The 16546-nt window shown below is 48.2% G+C and overlaps 1 protein-coding gene across 4 annotated transcripts in view; it reads left to right on the top strand.

Annotated features, from left to right (window-relative positions):
- Nucleotides 1-16546, top strand: part of SZRD1 (SUZ RNA binding domain containing 1) — a 31084-nt gene that overhangs the window by 10157 nt on the left and 4381 nt on the right. The window contains exons 2-3 of one of the 4 annotated variants that reach the window (XM_031001403.3): nt 14160-14209; nt 16013-16264. In XM_031001403.3, coding sequence (XP_030857263.1) covers nt 14160-14209; nt 16013-16264 — 302 coding nt within the window. Of the gene's footprint in view, nt 1-14159; nt 14210-16009; nt 16265-16546 lie in introns of all 4 variants that reach the window. The other 3 variants (XM_031001401.3, XM_031001410.2, XM_031001406.3) reach the window with 3 other exon arrangements.

The following is a 16546-nucleotide window of genomic DNA, read 5'->3' as shown; positions in this document are numbered from 1 at the left end:
TTTCCTTTGGGAGAGGAGCCTTGCAGTCATTATAAAAGGTAGCAAGAGTGGCTTACACCTGTAATCCCAGCACTTTGGGAAGTCAAGGCGGGTGGATTGCCTGAGGTCGAGAGTTCAAGACCAGTCTGGCCAACATGGTGAAACCCTGTCACTACTAAAAATACAAAAAAATTAGCGGGACGTGGTCGTGTGCACCTGTAATCCCAGCTACTCAGGAGGCTGAGGCAGGGGAATTGCTTGAACTAGGGAGGCGGAGGTTGCAGTTAGCCAAGATCATGACAGAGCCAGACTCTGTCTCAAAAAAAAAAAAAAAAAAAAAAGTAGCAAGAAAGGATAGGTTCCCTCTGCCAGTTAACGGCCTACTTTTCTCCATTAATGGCAATAGGTCAGAAGACTGGGATTTAAATGCCTGGTCTGATTTTTGGGCAAATCACTACCTACCCTTCTGTCCACATCAATCTCCTAATTTGTAAAACTGAATTAATAGAATTTGCCTTGCCTGGTAGTGAGAGTTAAAACACTTAGTAAAGCGTCATTCACAGGTGGATGTGGGAGCCGAGAGTGCCGTTGCTCTGAGTGTGAAGGCATTGTTCCCGGCTCTCCAGCCACTCACAGTGTAGCCTCTATCTGGTTTGGGTTCAGGATTCCTAAAACTGGCTGAAGGGTCACTTTCTTGCTGCCCCTGAGGACTAATATACTCTCTTCTGAGAATTGTATTGCTTAGTGTTGTACGAAAATCAACAGGGAGAAGCAGTTACAAAAACACAGAGAAAGCAGGAGCCCCATTAGATTCGACCCCATTTTATTTCCAGGGCAAGACTCTTCACCATTACTTCTGCCTATCCCATTACTTTCAGGTATAGGGCTGAGTGTGTCCCTCCGGCATGGAGACCCTTTGAAGAGGCACTCAAAACAATACATTGTCTCAAGATGGCATCTACAAAGTTTTTGAGGCTTTCTAGCCTGGGATACATCTAAACTGCTAGGCCTGGTTGCTGCTGAAGAATTATTTCTGTTTGGCAACTTCTTTTTTTTTTTTTTTTTTTTTTTGAGATGGAGTCTTGCTTTGTCGCCCAGGCTGGAGTGCAGTGGTGTGATCAGCTCACTGCAACCTCCGCCTCCCAGGTTTGAGCAAATTCTCCTGCCTCAGCCTCCTGAGTAGCTGGAATTACAGGCACCTGCCACCATAACACCTGGCTAATTTTTGTATTTTTATTAGAGACAGGATTTCACTATGTTGGCCGGTCTGGTCTTGAACTCTTGACCTCAGGTGATCCACCCACATCGGCCTCGCAAAGTGTTGGGATTACAGGTTTGAGCCACCATGCTTTTGGCAACTTATTTATAGCTTTAAGATCAGGGCCTTCGGAGTCAGCTGTTTTTGTCTGTTACTGCTATAGGCCTTAGGAAACCTGGGCTTGCACTGACCTGGCCTGAGGTGTAGCAGCAGGCTGGGATGTTGTTATCTGTCAGCCCTTATCCTACTTTATTTATTTATTTATTTATTTATTTATTTATTTATTTATTTATTTTGAGACGGAGTCTTGCAGGCTGGAGTGCAGTGGTGCAGTCTCAGCTCATTACAACCTCCACCCTCTGGGTTCAAGCGATTCTCCTGCCTGAGCCTCCCGAGTAGCTGGGATTACAGGCACGTGCCACCAAGCCCGGCTAATTTTTGTATTTTTGTGGAGAGGAGGTTTTGCCATTTTGACCAGGCTGGTCTCGAGCTCCTGACCTCAGGGGATCCACCCGCCTCGGCCTTCCAAAGTGCTGGGGTTACAGGTGTGAGCCACTGTGCCCGACCTCCTTATATCCTACTTTGTTCCTGATGCCACCTGCCTGCCAGTGTCCTGAACATTTTTGCTTCCCCTTCTTGAGATTTAGGGTTCAGTTGTGTTTTGTTTTGTTTTTGAGATGGAGTCTCGCTCTGTTGCCCAGGCTGGAGTGCAGTGGCACGATCTTGGCTCACTGCAAGCTCCACCTCTGGGATTCACGCCATTCTCCTGCCTCAGCCTCCCGAGTAGCTGGGACTACATGTGCCTGCCACCACGCCCGGCTAATTTTTTGTTTTTAGTAGAGACGGGGTTTTACCATGTTAGGCAGGATGGTCTCGATCTCCTGACCTCATGATCCGCCCGCCTCGTCCTCCCAAAGTGCTGGGATTACAGGCGTGAGCCACTACGCCCTGCCTTAGGGTTCAGTTCTGTCACTTACTAGTTGTGCATAGTTGTGCAGTCAGAGGCAAATCACTTAACTTCTGGGTATGCAGCAAGGCTGCTGGACGCTCCACAGGTTGTAGCGAAGATTAGAGGTGGTAAAGGGAGGACATAATACCTGTTTTTTGCCAAGAAATGCCTAAGGCAGCCTTAGCTCTTATTTTGAATATGGATAGTGTCATTTGTCAACTGGATCCAGACAGATCCAGTTCAAATTCTGGCTCCACTTCATACTAGCTGTGGAACCATGGTCAAATTATATAACCTATCTGAATTGATTCCTCTTCATTTGTAAAATCAAGATATATCTGTAAAATCCTGTTGATTTAGGGTTTTTTTTTTTTTTTTTTTTTTTGAGACGAAGTCTCGCTCTGTTGCCCAGGCTGGAGTGCAGTGGCGCAGTCTTGGCTCACTGCAACCTTTGCCTCTCGGGTTCCAGCAATTCTCCTGCCTCAGCCTCCCAAGTAGGTGGGATTACAGGCGCCAGCCACCACACCCCGCTAATTTTTTGTATTTTTAGTAGAGACAGGGCTTCACCATGTTGGCCAGGCTGGTGATTGTTCTTTAATTCGTGTGTTGGGTACTATTTTAGACATTGGACAAATGCAGTGAATGAAGTTTCTGCTCTCATAAGGCTTACTTTCCACTGGGGAAAGATGGACAATAAACAGTAAGTGTTTTATATACCACTCAGTAAAGAAAAGTAAAACAGATTAAGGGTCTTAGAAAGTGACTGTGGTGGAATTGCCATCTTACAAAAAATGGTCAGAGGCAGGCAAGGTGGTGCGTGGCTGTATTCCCATCTACTCGGGAGGCTGAGGCAGGAGGATCGCTTGAGGGCAGGAGTTTGAGACCAGCCTGAGCAACATAGAGAGACGCTCGTCTCTTTATTTATTTTTGAGCTGGAGTCTCACTCTGTCACCCAGGCTGGAGTGCAGTGGCATGATCTCAGCTCACTGCTGAGATCCTCCCAGGTTCAAGCAATCCTCCTGCCTCAGCCTCCCAAGCAGCTGGAATTACAAGCATGTGCCACCATGCCTGGCTTTTATTTTTTTTTTTTTTTGAGATGGAGTTTCTCTCTTGCTGCCCAGGCTGCTGGAGTGCAGTGGCGTGATCGCGGTTCACCACAGCCTCCACCTCCTGGGTTCAAGCGATTCTCCCGCCTCAGCCTCCCGAGTAGCTGGAATTACAGGCATGTGCCATCACGCCTGGCTAATTTTGTATTTTCCGTAGAGACGGGGTTTCTCCATTGTTGGTCAGGCTGGTCTCAAACTCCTGACCTCAGGTGATCTGCCTGCCTCGGGCTCCCAAAGTGCTGGGATTACAGACGTGAGCCACCGTGCGTGGCCACCTGATAATTTTTGTATTTGTAGAGATGGGATTTTGCCATTTTGGCCAGGCTGGTCTCGAACTCCTGAGCTCAAGCAATCCACCTGCCTTGGCCTTCCAAAGTGCTGAGATTACAGATGTGAGCCACTGCACCCAGCCCCTCATCTTTTTTTTTTTTTTTTTTTTTAAGAAAAAAATAGCGGGGCATAGTGGCATGTGCCTGTAATCCCAGCTGCTCAGGAGGCTGAGGCAGATCACTTGAGTCCAGGAAATCAAGGCTACAGTGAGCTATGATTGCATCACTGCACTCCAGCCTGGGCAACACAGCAAGACCCTGGCTCGTTAAAAAAAAAAAAAAAAAAAAACTAGCCAGGTGTGGTGGCACATGCCTATAATCCCAGCTGCTCAGGAGGCCGAGGCCAAAGGATCACTTGAGTCCAGGAGTGTGAGGCTGCAGTGAGCTGTGATTGCACCATTGCACTGTAGTTTGAACAACAGAGTAAGAACTCGTTTCTTAAAAAAATAAAAAATAATGTTGGGCATGGTGGCTCACACCTGTAATCCCAGCACTTTGGAAGGCCGAGGTGGGTAGATCACTTGAAGTCAGGAGTTTGACAGCCTGGCCAGCATGGTGAAACCCCATCTCTGTAGAAATACAAAAAAATTAGCCAGGTGTGGTGGCACACGCCTGTAATCCCAGCTACTTGGGAGGCTGAGACAGGAGAATTGCTTGAACCCCTGAGGTGGAGGTTGCAGTGAGCTGAGATCGTGCCATTGCACTCCAGCCTGGGCGACAGCAAGACTTCGTCTCAAAAAAAAAAAAAAAAAAAAAAAAAAAAGATCAGAGAAGGTCTCTTAAAGATAGGCAGAGAGACTTAAAAGAAGTGCAGCAACAAGCTGCTTAGAAGCTCGTTGAAGGCCGAGTGCGGTGGCTCACCCATGTAATCTCAGCACTTTGGGAGGCTGAAGCAGGCGGATCACCTAAGGTCAGGAGTTCAAGACCAGCCTGGGCAACATGGTGAAGCTCTGTCTCTACTAAAAATACAAAAATTAGCCGGGTGTGGTGGCAGTCGTCTGTAATCCCAGCTACTCAGAAGGCTGAGGCAGGCTTGAACCCAGGAGGTGGAGGTTGCAGTGAGCTGAGATCGTGCCACTGCACTCCAGCCTGGGCGACAGAGCAAGACTCCATCGCAAAACAAAACCAAAAAGAAAGAAGCTGGTTGAAGTGCATTCTAGGCAGAGGGAACAGCAAATGCTAAGGCCCAGAGGCTGGAGCATGATTGTTTTGTCTTGAACAATGGGGCCAATGTGGTGGCCATGCTTGATAGGGGAGAGTGGTAGGAGATGAGGTCAGAGGTAGTGGACAGCCAGATTTAGTAGAGACCCGTAGGCCAAGATGGATATCACCTCGAAATAGCACCAGGAGAGGGTGCTGAGCAGGGGCTAGCATGGGTGGGTTTTTTTTTTCTTTTTTGAGATGGAGTCTTGTCTGTCGCCCAGGCTGGAGTGCAGTGGCCCGATCTCAGCTCACTGCAGCCTCCGCCTCCCGGGTTCAAGCGATTCTCCTGCCTCAGCCTCCTGAGTAGCTGGGACTACAGGTGCACGCCACTGTGCCCAGCTGATTTTTATGTTTTTAGTAGAAATAGGGTTTCACCATGTTGGCCAGGCTGGTCTGGAACTCCTGACCTCAGGTGATCCGCCCACCTCGGCCTCCCAAAGTGCTGGGATTACAGGCATGAACCACTGCGCCTGGCCACTTTTTTTTTTTTTTTTTTTTTAATGGAGTCTCGCTCTGTCACGCAGGCTGGAGTGCAGTGGCACAATCTCAGCTCACTGCAACCTCCCCCTCCCGGGTTCAAGCGATTCTCCTGCCTCAGTCTCCCGAGCAGCTGGGATTACAGGCACGCGCCATCACACCTGGCTAATTTTTGCACTTTTAGTAGAGACAGGGTTTCACCATGTTGGCTATGCTGGTCTTAAACTCCTGACCTCAGGTGATCCGCCAGCCTCGACACTCCCAGAGTTCTGGGATTACAGGCGTGAGCCACTGTGCCGAGTCGGGACCCATCTTCTAAGGTTAGACTCTAAAGCAGTGTTGTCCAACAGAAGGTACAATGTGAGCCACATGGATAATTTTTTTTTTTTTTTTTTGAGACGGAGTCTCACTCTCTCCCCCATGCTAGAGTACAATGGTGCAATCTCAGCTCACTGCAACCTCCGCCTCCCGGGTTCTAGCGATTCTCCTCCCTCAGCCTCCTGAGTAGCTGGAATTACAGGCGCCCGCCACCAAGTCCAGCTAATTTTTGTATTTTTAGAAGGGACAGGGTTTCACCATATTGCTCAGGCTGGTCTGGAACTCCTGACCTCAGGTGATCCACCCACCTCGGCCTCCCAAAGACACATGGGTAATTTTATATTTTCTTTTTCTTTTCTTTCTTTCTTTCTCTCCTTCCTTCCTTCCTTCTTGCTTGCTTCTTTCCTTTTTTTTTTTTCTTTTCTTTCGAGGTGGGGCCCACTCTGTCATGCACCTGGAGTGCAATGGCACAATCATAGCTCACTGCTGCCTCAAACTCTTGGACTTAAGCAATCCTCCCACTTCAGCAGCCTCCCAAGTAGCTGGGACTACAGGTGTGTGCCACCATGCCCAGCTAATTTTTTATTTTTTGTAGAGTTGAGGTCTTACTTTCTTGTCCAGGCTGGTCTTGAACTCCTGGTTTCAAGCAATTCTCCTCTTTCAGCCTCCCAAAGTGTTGGGATTACAGGCACGAGCCACTGCCTCAGCCTTAATTTTATATTTTCTAGAAGCAACATTTTAAAAGTACAAAGAAACAGATGAAATTAATTTTAATTTTTTCTTTTTTTTTCTTTTCTTTCTTTTTTTCCTTTTTTTTTTTTTTTAGACGGAGTCTTGCTCTGTTGCCCAGGCCGGAGTGCAGTGGTGCAATCTCGGCTCACTGCAACCTCTGCCTCCTGGGTTCAAGCGATTCTCCTGCCTCAGCCTCCTGAGTAGCTGGGATTACAGGCATGTGCCACCACGCCTGGCTAATTTTTGTATTTTTAGTAGAGATAGGGTTTCACCATGTTGGCCAGGCTGGTCTGGAACTCCTGACCTCGTGATCTGCCCGCCTGGGCCTCTCAAAGTGCTGGGATTACAGGCGTGAGCCACCGCGGCTGGCCAGTTTTAATATTTTTAATTTAACTCAGTATGTCCAAAATAGTATAATTGTAACATTATTATTATTTTAAAATACGTGAATTGTTTAAAAATATGTGAAGCATTCCTGTAAAATCAAACCTGGGGTGATAGGACTTGGGGTGTGTCCCTCTCTGGGGTTAGTCAGGGGAAGTAGAATAATTACAGGAGCATTGGAGGTGGCCAGTCCTAGTCCTACCAGGCCAGGACACTGTCACCGCTATGCTACTGACGGAAACAAGGCAGAGACGAAACAGAATTAAATCAACATGGAGGTTGTTTGGAGAAGTCCATGGATTGTACATCTGAACTTGAAATGGCCAGTGGCCAGGCGCAGTGGCTCACACATAATCCCAGTACTTTGGGAGAGTGAGGTGGGAGGATCACTTGAGCCCACAGTTCAAGAGCAGCCTGGAGAACATAGCAAGACCCCGTCTCCACCAAAAAAAAAAAAAAAAAAGGGAAAAAGAAATGGCTAATGATGCGGGAGACATTTTTATCTGATAGTTTTAGACCAGATTTTGCTATTGTAGATTGCTTCTACCTGTGAATTCTTTGACTGTATTCCCAAGTGAAATTGGGGCCTATACCCAAGGAATCAGAATCCCATCCATATTTGTGGTATGAGAAACAAGACCCCTTGCAGGGGAGACTGGTCCACCAGGAGACCCTGTAGCCCAGGGACCTGGGCGCCAGTGTCCCTCCCAAGGCCTGAAGACATAAGGCCAGCATGGGCCCTGGCTGGCTGTGTGGGAGTTCAGGGCCGGAACAGGTTGGAAGGTAGTCTCGCCTGCTATCCCTTATTTCTTCTCTTTGCTTTTTTCTTTGCCCTTTGCTTTTTGTGTTACTCAGGGCCTGTGGGACCCTGATCCTGGGAGAAATCTGTTGTGCTCTCCAGGTTCCTGTCTCTTCTTCACATCTCCCCGGGTCCACTTGTAGACTTGTGCACCCTGATTCAGGATGAGACCAGAGGACCCTGTGGGGCAGCGATTCATAGGGAGCTCAAGGCCAGTTGTTATTCTTTGAATTTGAAAGAAACATTGGAAATGTCATCTTCTGAAATGAAAACTAACAGAGAAAGGCAAATCATTTGGGAAAAGTTACTTAAATGGTAACCTTGTTGCCAATAAAAGAGTATTTTCTAATTCAAAGTCCAAAGCAAGGGTCCCTCTTAGATCTCTGTTCAATATAAGATTGCTCTGTTTCTTGGGAGTCGTGCTGGTGACACTGGAGACCAGAGGATTCTGGTTCTCAGAGAGAGGGATGCTGTGATGGAGTAGGACAGTACAGTCTTTTGGCTTGTATACAGAGGCAGAGTGGGGAGGCCTGCTGGCCTTGGGGAGTGGGTAGCAGCAGATCAGGCACCAGAAAGGATGAGACACCCCCTCTGACCCTTGTAGTGTAACAGGTGTGAGTTTGTTCACTTTGTCTCTTGTGAGCTTGGCTAGTTCGAATCAGTCCCCCAGGGCATCATCACCCCAGGCTGTTGTGTAAACATTCGTACCTGAGAAAGTACAACTGTAATGGTGCTTATACTTGCTGTGCTTTACACTAAGACCCAGAATAGCCTATTTCTTTTTCTGCTCTGCCTTTCTTCCTCTCCTCTCCCCTTCTCACCTTTCTTTTTTCCTTTGTCATCGACCTCTTAACGTTACAGGAGTAAACCTACCACTGTAATCTGCTTCACCTTACAGACACATCCCTATCTTTTGTCACCTTTGTTCCTTTTGTAGCTTGTGACAGTAACAAACTGGGTTGTTTGAGGTGACCCCTTCCCTGCTCTCCTCCTTGGGAATGATCTCATCCCCATTGTACTCCTAGGTCCCATACCCCAACTTTTCAGCCAGAGGCATATTCATAGCAAGGTTAAGGGCATCAGCAGCCAGTGAAGCTGAGCTTCCTCCTCTGGTGAGTTAAAATTGCAAATGTTGACATCTGATCCCATTCACCTTGTGGTTGTGGCTCTCCTTTACCTCCCATAAAGGACCAGCCCTATCGAGAACCACCTTCCTCCCCACTGTGCTTCTTTATGATTTCCTGCCTCCACTCTTTCCTTCTGGCTTTGCTTGTTCTCTGAGACCGAGAAGCTTGTGTCCCATTTCTGTAGATGTGTAGCCTCATAGGACAAGTGATGTCAAGGTTTGGCAACAGTAGATCTTTTGCTTAGGATTTGGACCCGGAACACAGAATGTCACCTTCTGTGGGCTGCTTGGTGCTACTTGGCTGAAGAGCCTTTCCAGGAGCAGGAGCCATAGGAGATCACTTTCCTGGCCACCGCCCTGTGTGGTATGCTTGTGCCCTAGCACTTGCCTTGTGCCCACTCACAGCAGTCACAGAGCTTACGGTTTTCTTTCACTAGCGATGGAGGTCAGGCCTCTAACACAGGAGCCTAGACCTTGGGCAGGACTCTGCATCCTTGTCTAAAGAGAGGGTTCCCTTAGGTAGTACGATTCCTTATTTCAGGCCTGCATCTAGATGCTTCCCCACACAAGTTCTGAGGCCTGTTTAATTCCATTGGGCTATTGCATCTCTGGGGGAGATGCGCATTTTCCTTGTAATGCACCCTGTAGGAAAGTTTTGACTTGGTCCAGCTTTTCAGAGCATGAGTCTGAGAGCAGATTGATTGCAAGGCCTTGTCTGAGAAGAGAATAGACTGACTCATGATACCTGGACAGACTCCAGAGGGAGATGCAATGCCCTCTCCAGCTGCTGGCAGAGCATTCCTTCTCCTGCTTGGGCGCCTCTGAGCATGCTGGCGTCCAGCTGGCCATCTAAAGAGGACCAGGATCCACTTTCCACCAAAGCTGCTTGGGTTTCCATCCCATTCTGTAATCTCATGGAAGAATCCCTCTCCAGCTCTGATAAAGCTCTGGAGTTGGATGAGAGTTGTAGTTCTTGGCATGCCAGGGAGCAGTGTGGAACTGGGGGAGATGACCAATATCTAATGGTTTATACTGGCATTTCCAGGGGATTTGAGCAATTGTTGGGGGAGGGTGGTATGTCAGCATAGGGGCCTCAAAAGGCGAATTCTAGGGCTGTCTCTGTGGTTTACTACCGTGTGACCTTGGGTAAGTTCCCTAACCCTCATCTGACAGAAGGATAAAAGCTACTTTGTCTGCCAAACAGGGCTGGTGTGAGCAGAAAATGAATGTCTGGGGAAGAATGTTGACAGCCATAATACATTATATCGATATAAGGTATTATTTTAAAAGCCATTAGTATTATATTACATGCCAAGTATGTTAGTCATGTTCTAGTTTGGGGACAGAGGCGCATTTACTCAGACATGGCCTACGATGTCCTCTTGAAGCGCTTTTCTTCCACCCAGGCTCCTTGTGCTGGAACTGGGCAGATGGTCCATCTTCCTTAAACCCTAGAGGAAGAAGGAAGCAGTTTGCTTTCCTCAGAGGAGACCTGGATGGGACTTCTCAAATTCACTCTAATGTGTGAGGCCCATTTCTCTCTCTGCCTTATTTGGCTCTCACAGCGATATGAAAGTGAAAGTTCACATAGTGAAGTTGGAAAATTCAGTGCATTGCCATAAAAATACTGATTTGGTTTCTTCTGCGCTAGATCTGGCCCTGTCTGCCAAAGCTTGTTGGCCGTCATTAGGCAGGGCAAGTGCTCTTTGGTGCCCTGCAGCCCCTTCACTTCCCCAGGTATGCTCCGTGCGAGTGGAGTTTGGCTGCTTGCCTGGTCTATGAAGGCATTTGGTCTCAACCCTCAGAGGCTTCTAAATTCTACAGCTGTCAAGGCTCTGTTTATGATGGAGAAACTCGAATAGGCAGTCTTGTATTTAGAGTGGAGTGAAATGATACAGTATGAAACTTTAAAACAAGAAGTTACTTGTGAGAAGCCCTTAAAAGATAATAGGCAATAGACTAATATGAGCTGTAGTACTTACTAAGGTAATAACACTAGTATTAATAGAATTAATACAATTCCATCAATACAGTCATTTTCAGGACAGAGTACGTAGTGGACATAGATTCTGTGTGAGTGTCTGTGTTTGTCAGTTCACAGAAAACATCCAGGTCGTTCTCTTATTATTGGTGTACCTTTTCCATTCAGTCATTCAGCATTCTTTGGCACCAACTGTGTTCCAAGCTGGAGTGAGAGGTTTCCATTTTAGTGCCTTTCTGGCCCCTCCAGAGATTTGATGGTGCCTCAGAATACAATAAATTACATATATATATATAACAAATGTATATATATATATATATATTTTTTTTGAGACAGAGTCGTGCTCTGTTGCCCAGGCAGGAGTGCAGTGGCATAATCTCGGCTCACTGCAACCTCCATCTCCCAGGTTCAAGAGATTCTCCTGCCTCAGCCTCCTGAGTAGCTGGGATACCACGCCCAGCTAATTTTTGTATTTTTAGTAGAGACGGGGTTTCACCTTGTTGACCAGGCTGGTCTTGAACTCCTGACCTCAAGTGATTCACCCACCTCGGCCTCCCAAAGTCAAAGTGCTAGGATTGTAGGCGTGAGCTACCATGCCCAGCCAAATATATTTTAAACACAAGTTAGTACCAATCAGGATAGGTGTCAGTGTTAGACTAGATTTAAATCTAGTTTCATATGGTTAATCTAGTTCATACTGTTTACAAGAGATGCAAATAAGGACATGGAAAGGTGAGAAAAACTATGTTCTAGGAAATACTGACCAAAAGAAAGCTGGCCAACTTTATTAATATGAAACAATACATTATAAGGCAAAAAAAGATCACATCATAATGATACACTGTTTAACTTACTAGAAAGAATAAGTCTTTTTTTTTTTTTTTTTTTTTTTTTTTGAGACAGAGTCTTGCCCTGTCGCCCAGGCTGGAGTGCAGTGGTGTGATCTCAACTCACTGCAGCCTCCCTAGTAGCTGGGATTACATGTGCACACCACCACGCCTGGATAATTGTTGAATTTTTAAATAGAAACAGGTTTTCACCCTGTTGCCAAACTGGTCTCAAACTCCTGACCCCAAGTGATCCGCCTGCCTCAGCCTCCCAAAGTGTTGGGATTACAGGCATAAGCCACTGTCACTGTGCCTGGTCAATAATTCTTAATTCTTTACCTGGTCAGCAGATCAAATGAGTCAGTAAGAATTTACAAGATTAGAACAATATAGCTAACCAGCTTGAACTGCACCCATCAACTGGAGAATGGTTATTTCCTTTTTCTTTTTTTTTTTTTTGAGACAGAGTCTCGCTCTGTCGCCCAGGCTGGAGTGCAGTGGCACGATCTCAGCTCACTGCAAGCTCCGCCTCCCAGGTTCACGCCATCCTCCTGCCTCAGCCTCCCGAGTAGCTGGGACTACAGGCACCCACCACCACGCCCGGCTAATTTTTTGTATTTTTTTGGGGGGGGTGGGGGGGCAGAGTCTTGCTCTGTCGCCCAGGCTGGAGTGCAGTGGCGCCATCTCGGCTCACTGCAAGCTTCGCCTCCTGGGTTCACGCCATTCTCCTGCCTCAGCCTTCTGAGTAGCTGGGACTACAGGCGCCCGCCACAATGCCTGGCTAATTTTTTTTTTTTTTTGTATGTTTAGTAGAGATGGGGTTTCCACTGTGTTAGCCAGGATGGTCTCGATCTCCTGACCTCGTGATCCGCCCACCTCGGCCTCCCAAAGTGCTGGCATTGCAGGCGTGAGCCACCGCGCCCGGCCAGTTTTTTGTATTTTTATTAGAGACGGGGTTTCACCGCGTTAGCCAGGATGGTCTCAATCTCCTGACCTCGTGATCCGCCCACCTCGGCCTCCCAAAGTGCTGGGATTATAGGCGTGAGCCACCGCGCTGGGCTGAGAATAGTTATTTTCAGAACATACAGAGCACTCATGAAAATGGCCTACATGCTGAGCCATGGGGCAGATCTCACCAAATTTCAAAGTCTCCTCACTACGGCTGTGGTTCTTCACATTTTGCAAGTGATGGACTCCTTTGAAAATCCCATTCTAATAAATTAAGGTTGCCCAGACTTAGCACTGTTGACTTTTGGGGTTAAATAGTTCTTTGTGTAGGGCTGTCCTGTACACTGTAGGACATTTAGCGTCTCCCCGATAGTGGCAACCAAAAATGGCTTGACATTGTCCAGTGTCCCCTGAGGGACAGAATCTTATCTGGTTGAGAACCACCATTAGAGATCTTGTCTCTAGAAAAACACAGAATTTTGCATACAGTTTCTTCCGTCTCCATTAGAGCTAGTTGATCTTGTCCTCACTGAGGATGGCTGAGGGAGTGGGACTTTTTCTAAGAAAGGCCATAGGGCAGCCAAGCAGCCTGGGGGTTTGGTCTTTGTTCTGTGCACGGCCTCTCCCCACACCCCTGTCCTGGATATAGATGCTCACACGCGTGTGTGGAGGTGTCAAAGGCATGCTGGTGCTGATGGGCTGAGGGCTCAGACTGCCATGAGCCCAATGTCCCGCTCAGGGCTTGAAGAGATGAGGCCAGGGCGTGTTGGAAGGCAGTCCCGCCTGCTCCTCCTTCTCAGCCTCTTTCTTCTCTCTGCTTTTCTCTAAAATGGTGGTGGTGTTTTAATCAAGACCTGTCAGGCTCTGGTTCTGAGAGAAATACTTGCTGCACTCTCAGGTGTCTTGTCTCTTCCTCAGGTTCCCCATGTTCACTTGTAGACCATGGACCTCCAAAGCCACAAACATAAGGCATAGGTTTTACTCTAAGCCTTTCAATAGGTGCCAGTCACAGAGAGTTCAAGTCCGTAACAGTAAAAAATAGATTATTAAAATATTAGATATGACCATAAAGGAATGTAAAAGGGAGAGTTTATTCTGAGGACCAGGTGATGCACCATGCTGGTGGGATCAGAGGAGACTTTATAAAGGAGAGGTAGACATCCAGGCTGGGTTGTGCAGGATCAATGGGAGTTTGCAAGGGGAGGGGACATTGCAGGCAGGTGGAACAGCATGCTGAGTTCTGGGGGCTAGTGATAGCAAAACAGAGACAGAAGGTAAAAGAAGGTATGGGTGAGGCATGCTCAGAAGCTTTGACTAGGTCTGCAAGCAGTTGAAGGGTTTAAAGTAGGGAAGTGACATGATCAGATTTATGTTTAACTTTTTTTCCAACTCTTTATTTCATAAAATAGAGTAAGTGTTCCTAAGTTTAGGTTTAGAAGTTGACATGAGTGGCTCTGTGAAAGACAGATTACAGGTCAGAAAACTGGTTGGAGGCTATGCAAAGAACCCAGCTGAACAATGAGGTTTAGAACTGTCATGGTGGCCATGGGGCTAGAAGGGAGATGGACCTGCAGAGGGTATCAGGTCCCCAAACCCCAAAATCTAGTCCACATTTGTTATGTTGAAGGACACAGTCATGTCCCTGGCTAGAGAAAGGACACTGCCCTTAGCTCCAAAAATAAAGACTAAGTTTTTATTTGAGAGAGATTTTTTCCTCTTTTTATATACATTTTTTTCCTCTAGGAAATAGACAGACGGTTGGAAAAAAAACTGAAGATCACACAAAAAGAGAGGTAAGGCTGCTGTCTGGTCTGAGGGCTCATGCTCTCTGTGGTTTGAGAGCCGGGCAGTCAGTGGTGTTCTCCAGCTGGCCATTAGGATTAGCAGGTCCTAGCAGGTCAGGCTCTGGGGCAGCAAACCCTTCCCTCCAAATTGGAGACCAGGACGTGGTGGCTTGAGGCTTTAGGGTTGAGGCTGGGGTGTTGCACCTGCCTCTGACCTTCGTGGGCTCCCTGTGTGAGGTCATCTGATGCAATGTGAGGAAGTGACAAGTTGGAAGACTTGAGTTTTAGGCCTGGCAGTGCCCCAGTTGCTCTGAGGTCTGGGGCAAGTCGTTTCCCAGATCTGGACATCAGTTTCTTTCTCTGTGGCATGAGGAGTGTGGGCAGATGATTTCTCTGGGTCCCCAGTGACTTGGTGGTTTAGGGTATTATGAGGGTATCCTGGAAGAAAACATTCTAGGAAATTCTTGAAAAAACCTTTAAAAATAGCTTTGTTTTCCACCTAGACGACAGAGGAGGGTGTTTCCAGAGTAGGTGAAAGTTGACTTCGGCGTTATGCTTTTGGGCTTAGGGAACCTGTTGGTTTTCCATAGGTACAAGGGACAGGAAGGAGGATAGGGCCTCTCTGGATTTGCTCACGGGGCTGCACAGTCATTCCCCAGGAAACTCTGGGGTGCTCTGCCCGCCCGCTAGTTTTCCTGGCTCCCTGCCTCTTTGATCAGATTGCTGGCTCCTTGTCTGTCTGCTCATCTCAGCAACCATGCTAACCCTGGGTTACAGTCCTCGTTCCATACCATTTGTGTCCTACCCGAGACTTGTTTCCATCCACCCTGGCTCAGTTCCTCCAATCCCGACTCCTCGTGACAGCCAAGGATCTGAAAGCAGGCTTGTTTGGTTCTGAAGAGAAGCTGGTTGACTGCTCTGGGGAGGGTCCTGGTGGCTGTTGTCGGGTGGTCATTCCTGCCTGGGTTCCTGTCTCCTCCTGTGGCTTTTGTTTCTTTCCCTTCCTGTGTTGTTGTCCCTCTTTGTTTTTTGTCATTCCACCTCTCCCTGTGGACACATCGCCTTGATGTACGCGTCCACCAGCCTTGGACAATGCTTTTCTTTTGAGCATTGCCAAGCACTGTTTCTAGGAGCATCCTTCACTCCAGCCCCGCCGCTGTCCAAAAGACCAGGGAGCCCTGGCAAGGGAGGTTTCTCTGTTCAGAAGCTTTTTGAAGAGGATTCAGTTGTCTGGTGTAGCTTGTCTCTGGGAGGCACAGGTCACTCTCACTAGAAGGTGGCTTGGTAAATCTTGATGCCAGGCAGGGATGGCGTAGTGGGCTCCTTTGTAGTGTTTGTCTGGTTTGAACACGTGATGGAAGATTTGGCTGAGTGAACACTGCTGACCCCCAAGTTCAAAGGCTCCCACCCCACCAGCCAGTCCTACTCTGATCTGTGTAGAGAAGCTGGGATCTTAACTGACGTCATTCGATTCTGGACATAAACTGTTTTGCTGCAGGGCCAAATAGTGGTTGATGTGGCTGTGGTGAACATGGGGATAGAAGTGCCAGAATGAGGTGGCGTTCCGGCCCCCGTGGCCAGGGGTTAGGGCTGAGGAGCAGTTCCTGTGGCCTGCCAGAGCTGGTCGCAAGCTTGCTTTTTTGGGACACCCTTCTTGAGGAGTGGAAATTTTGCTGTCTGGTCAGAGGCCAGAGAATCATGGGTAGAATTAGGGAGGGAGAGGAAAGTGATGAGAGGTGGGTGTGGGACATGGACAGGGCCTCCTTAGTCAGGAGCATGATTTGTGAAGCTGTGTTTGCTCTTTGTCAGCAGGAAATCCAAATCTCCTCCCAAAGTGCCCATTGTGATTCAGGACGATAGCCTTCCCGCGGGGCCCCCTCCACAGATCCGCATCCTCAAGAGGCCCACCAGCAACGGTGTGGTCAGCAGCCCCAACTCCACCAGCAGGCCCACCCTTCCAGTCAAGTCCCTAGCACAGCGAGAGGCCGAGTACGCCGAGGCCCGGAAGCGGATCCTGGGCAGCGCCAGCCCCGAGGAGGAGCAGGAGAAACCCATCCTCGACAGGTGAGTGTGGCTGGCAGGGCCGGCCAGTGATGGCTGTCCCAGTCCACCCGGGAAGAGGAGAGCATCCTGGCTGCGTGTAGAGTAGTGAGAAGCAAGCAGAGTCAGGGTAGGAACCATGCAGCTCCAGCTGCTGACCCCAGCCTGCTGGCACTAGTTCACTGTGCCGCATTGGCTGGAGAGGGCTCTGAAAGCCTTGCCAGGGAGGAGGTGGCAGTTTGCTGGCATGCTGCCTCTGCGGTTGGTAGTCACCAGGGGGCACTGTTGTGTAGAGAGTGAAGGCAC

Source organism: Gorilla gorilla, chromosome 1, assembly GCF_029281585.2.
Source record: "Gorilla gorilla gorilla isolate KB3781 chromosome 1, NHGRI_mGorGor1-v2.1_pri, whole genome shotgun sequence".
Classification (NCBI taxonomy): domain Eukaryota; kingdom Metazoa; phylum Chordata; class Mammalia; order Primates; family Hominidae; genus Gorilla; species Gorilla gorilla.
The sequence above is the reverse complement of the archived record's forward strand: the minus strand, read 5'-3'. Positions and strand labels throughout refer to the sequence as shown.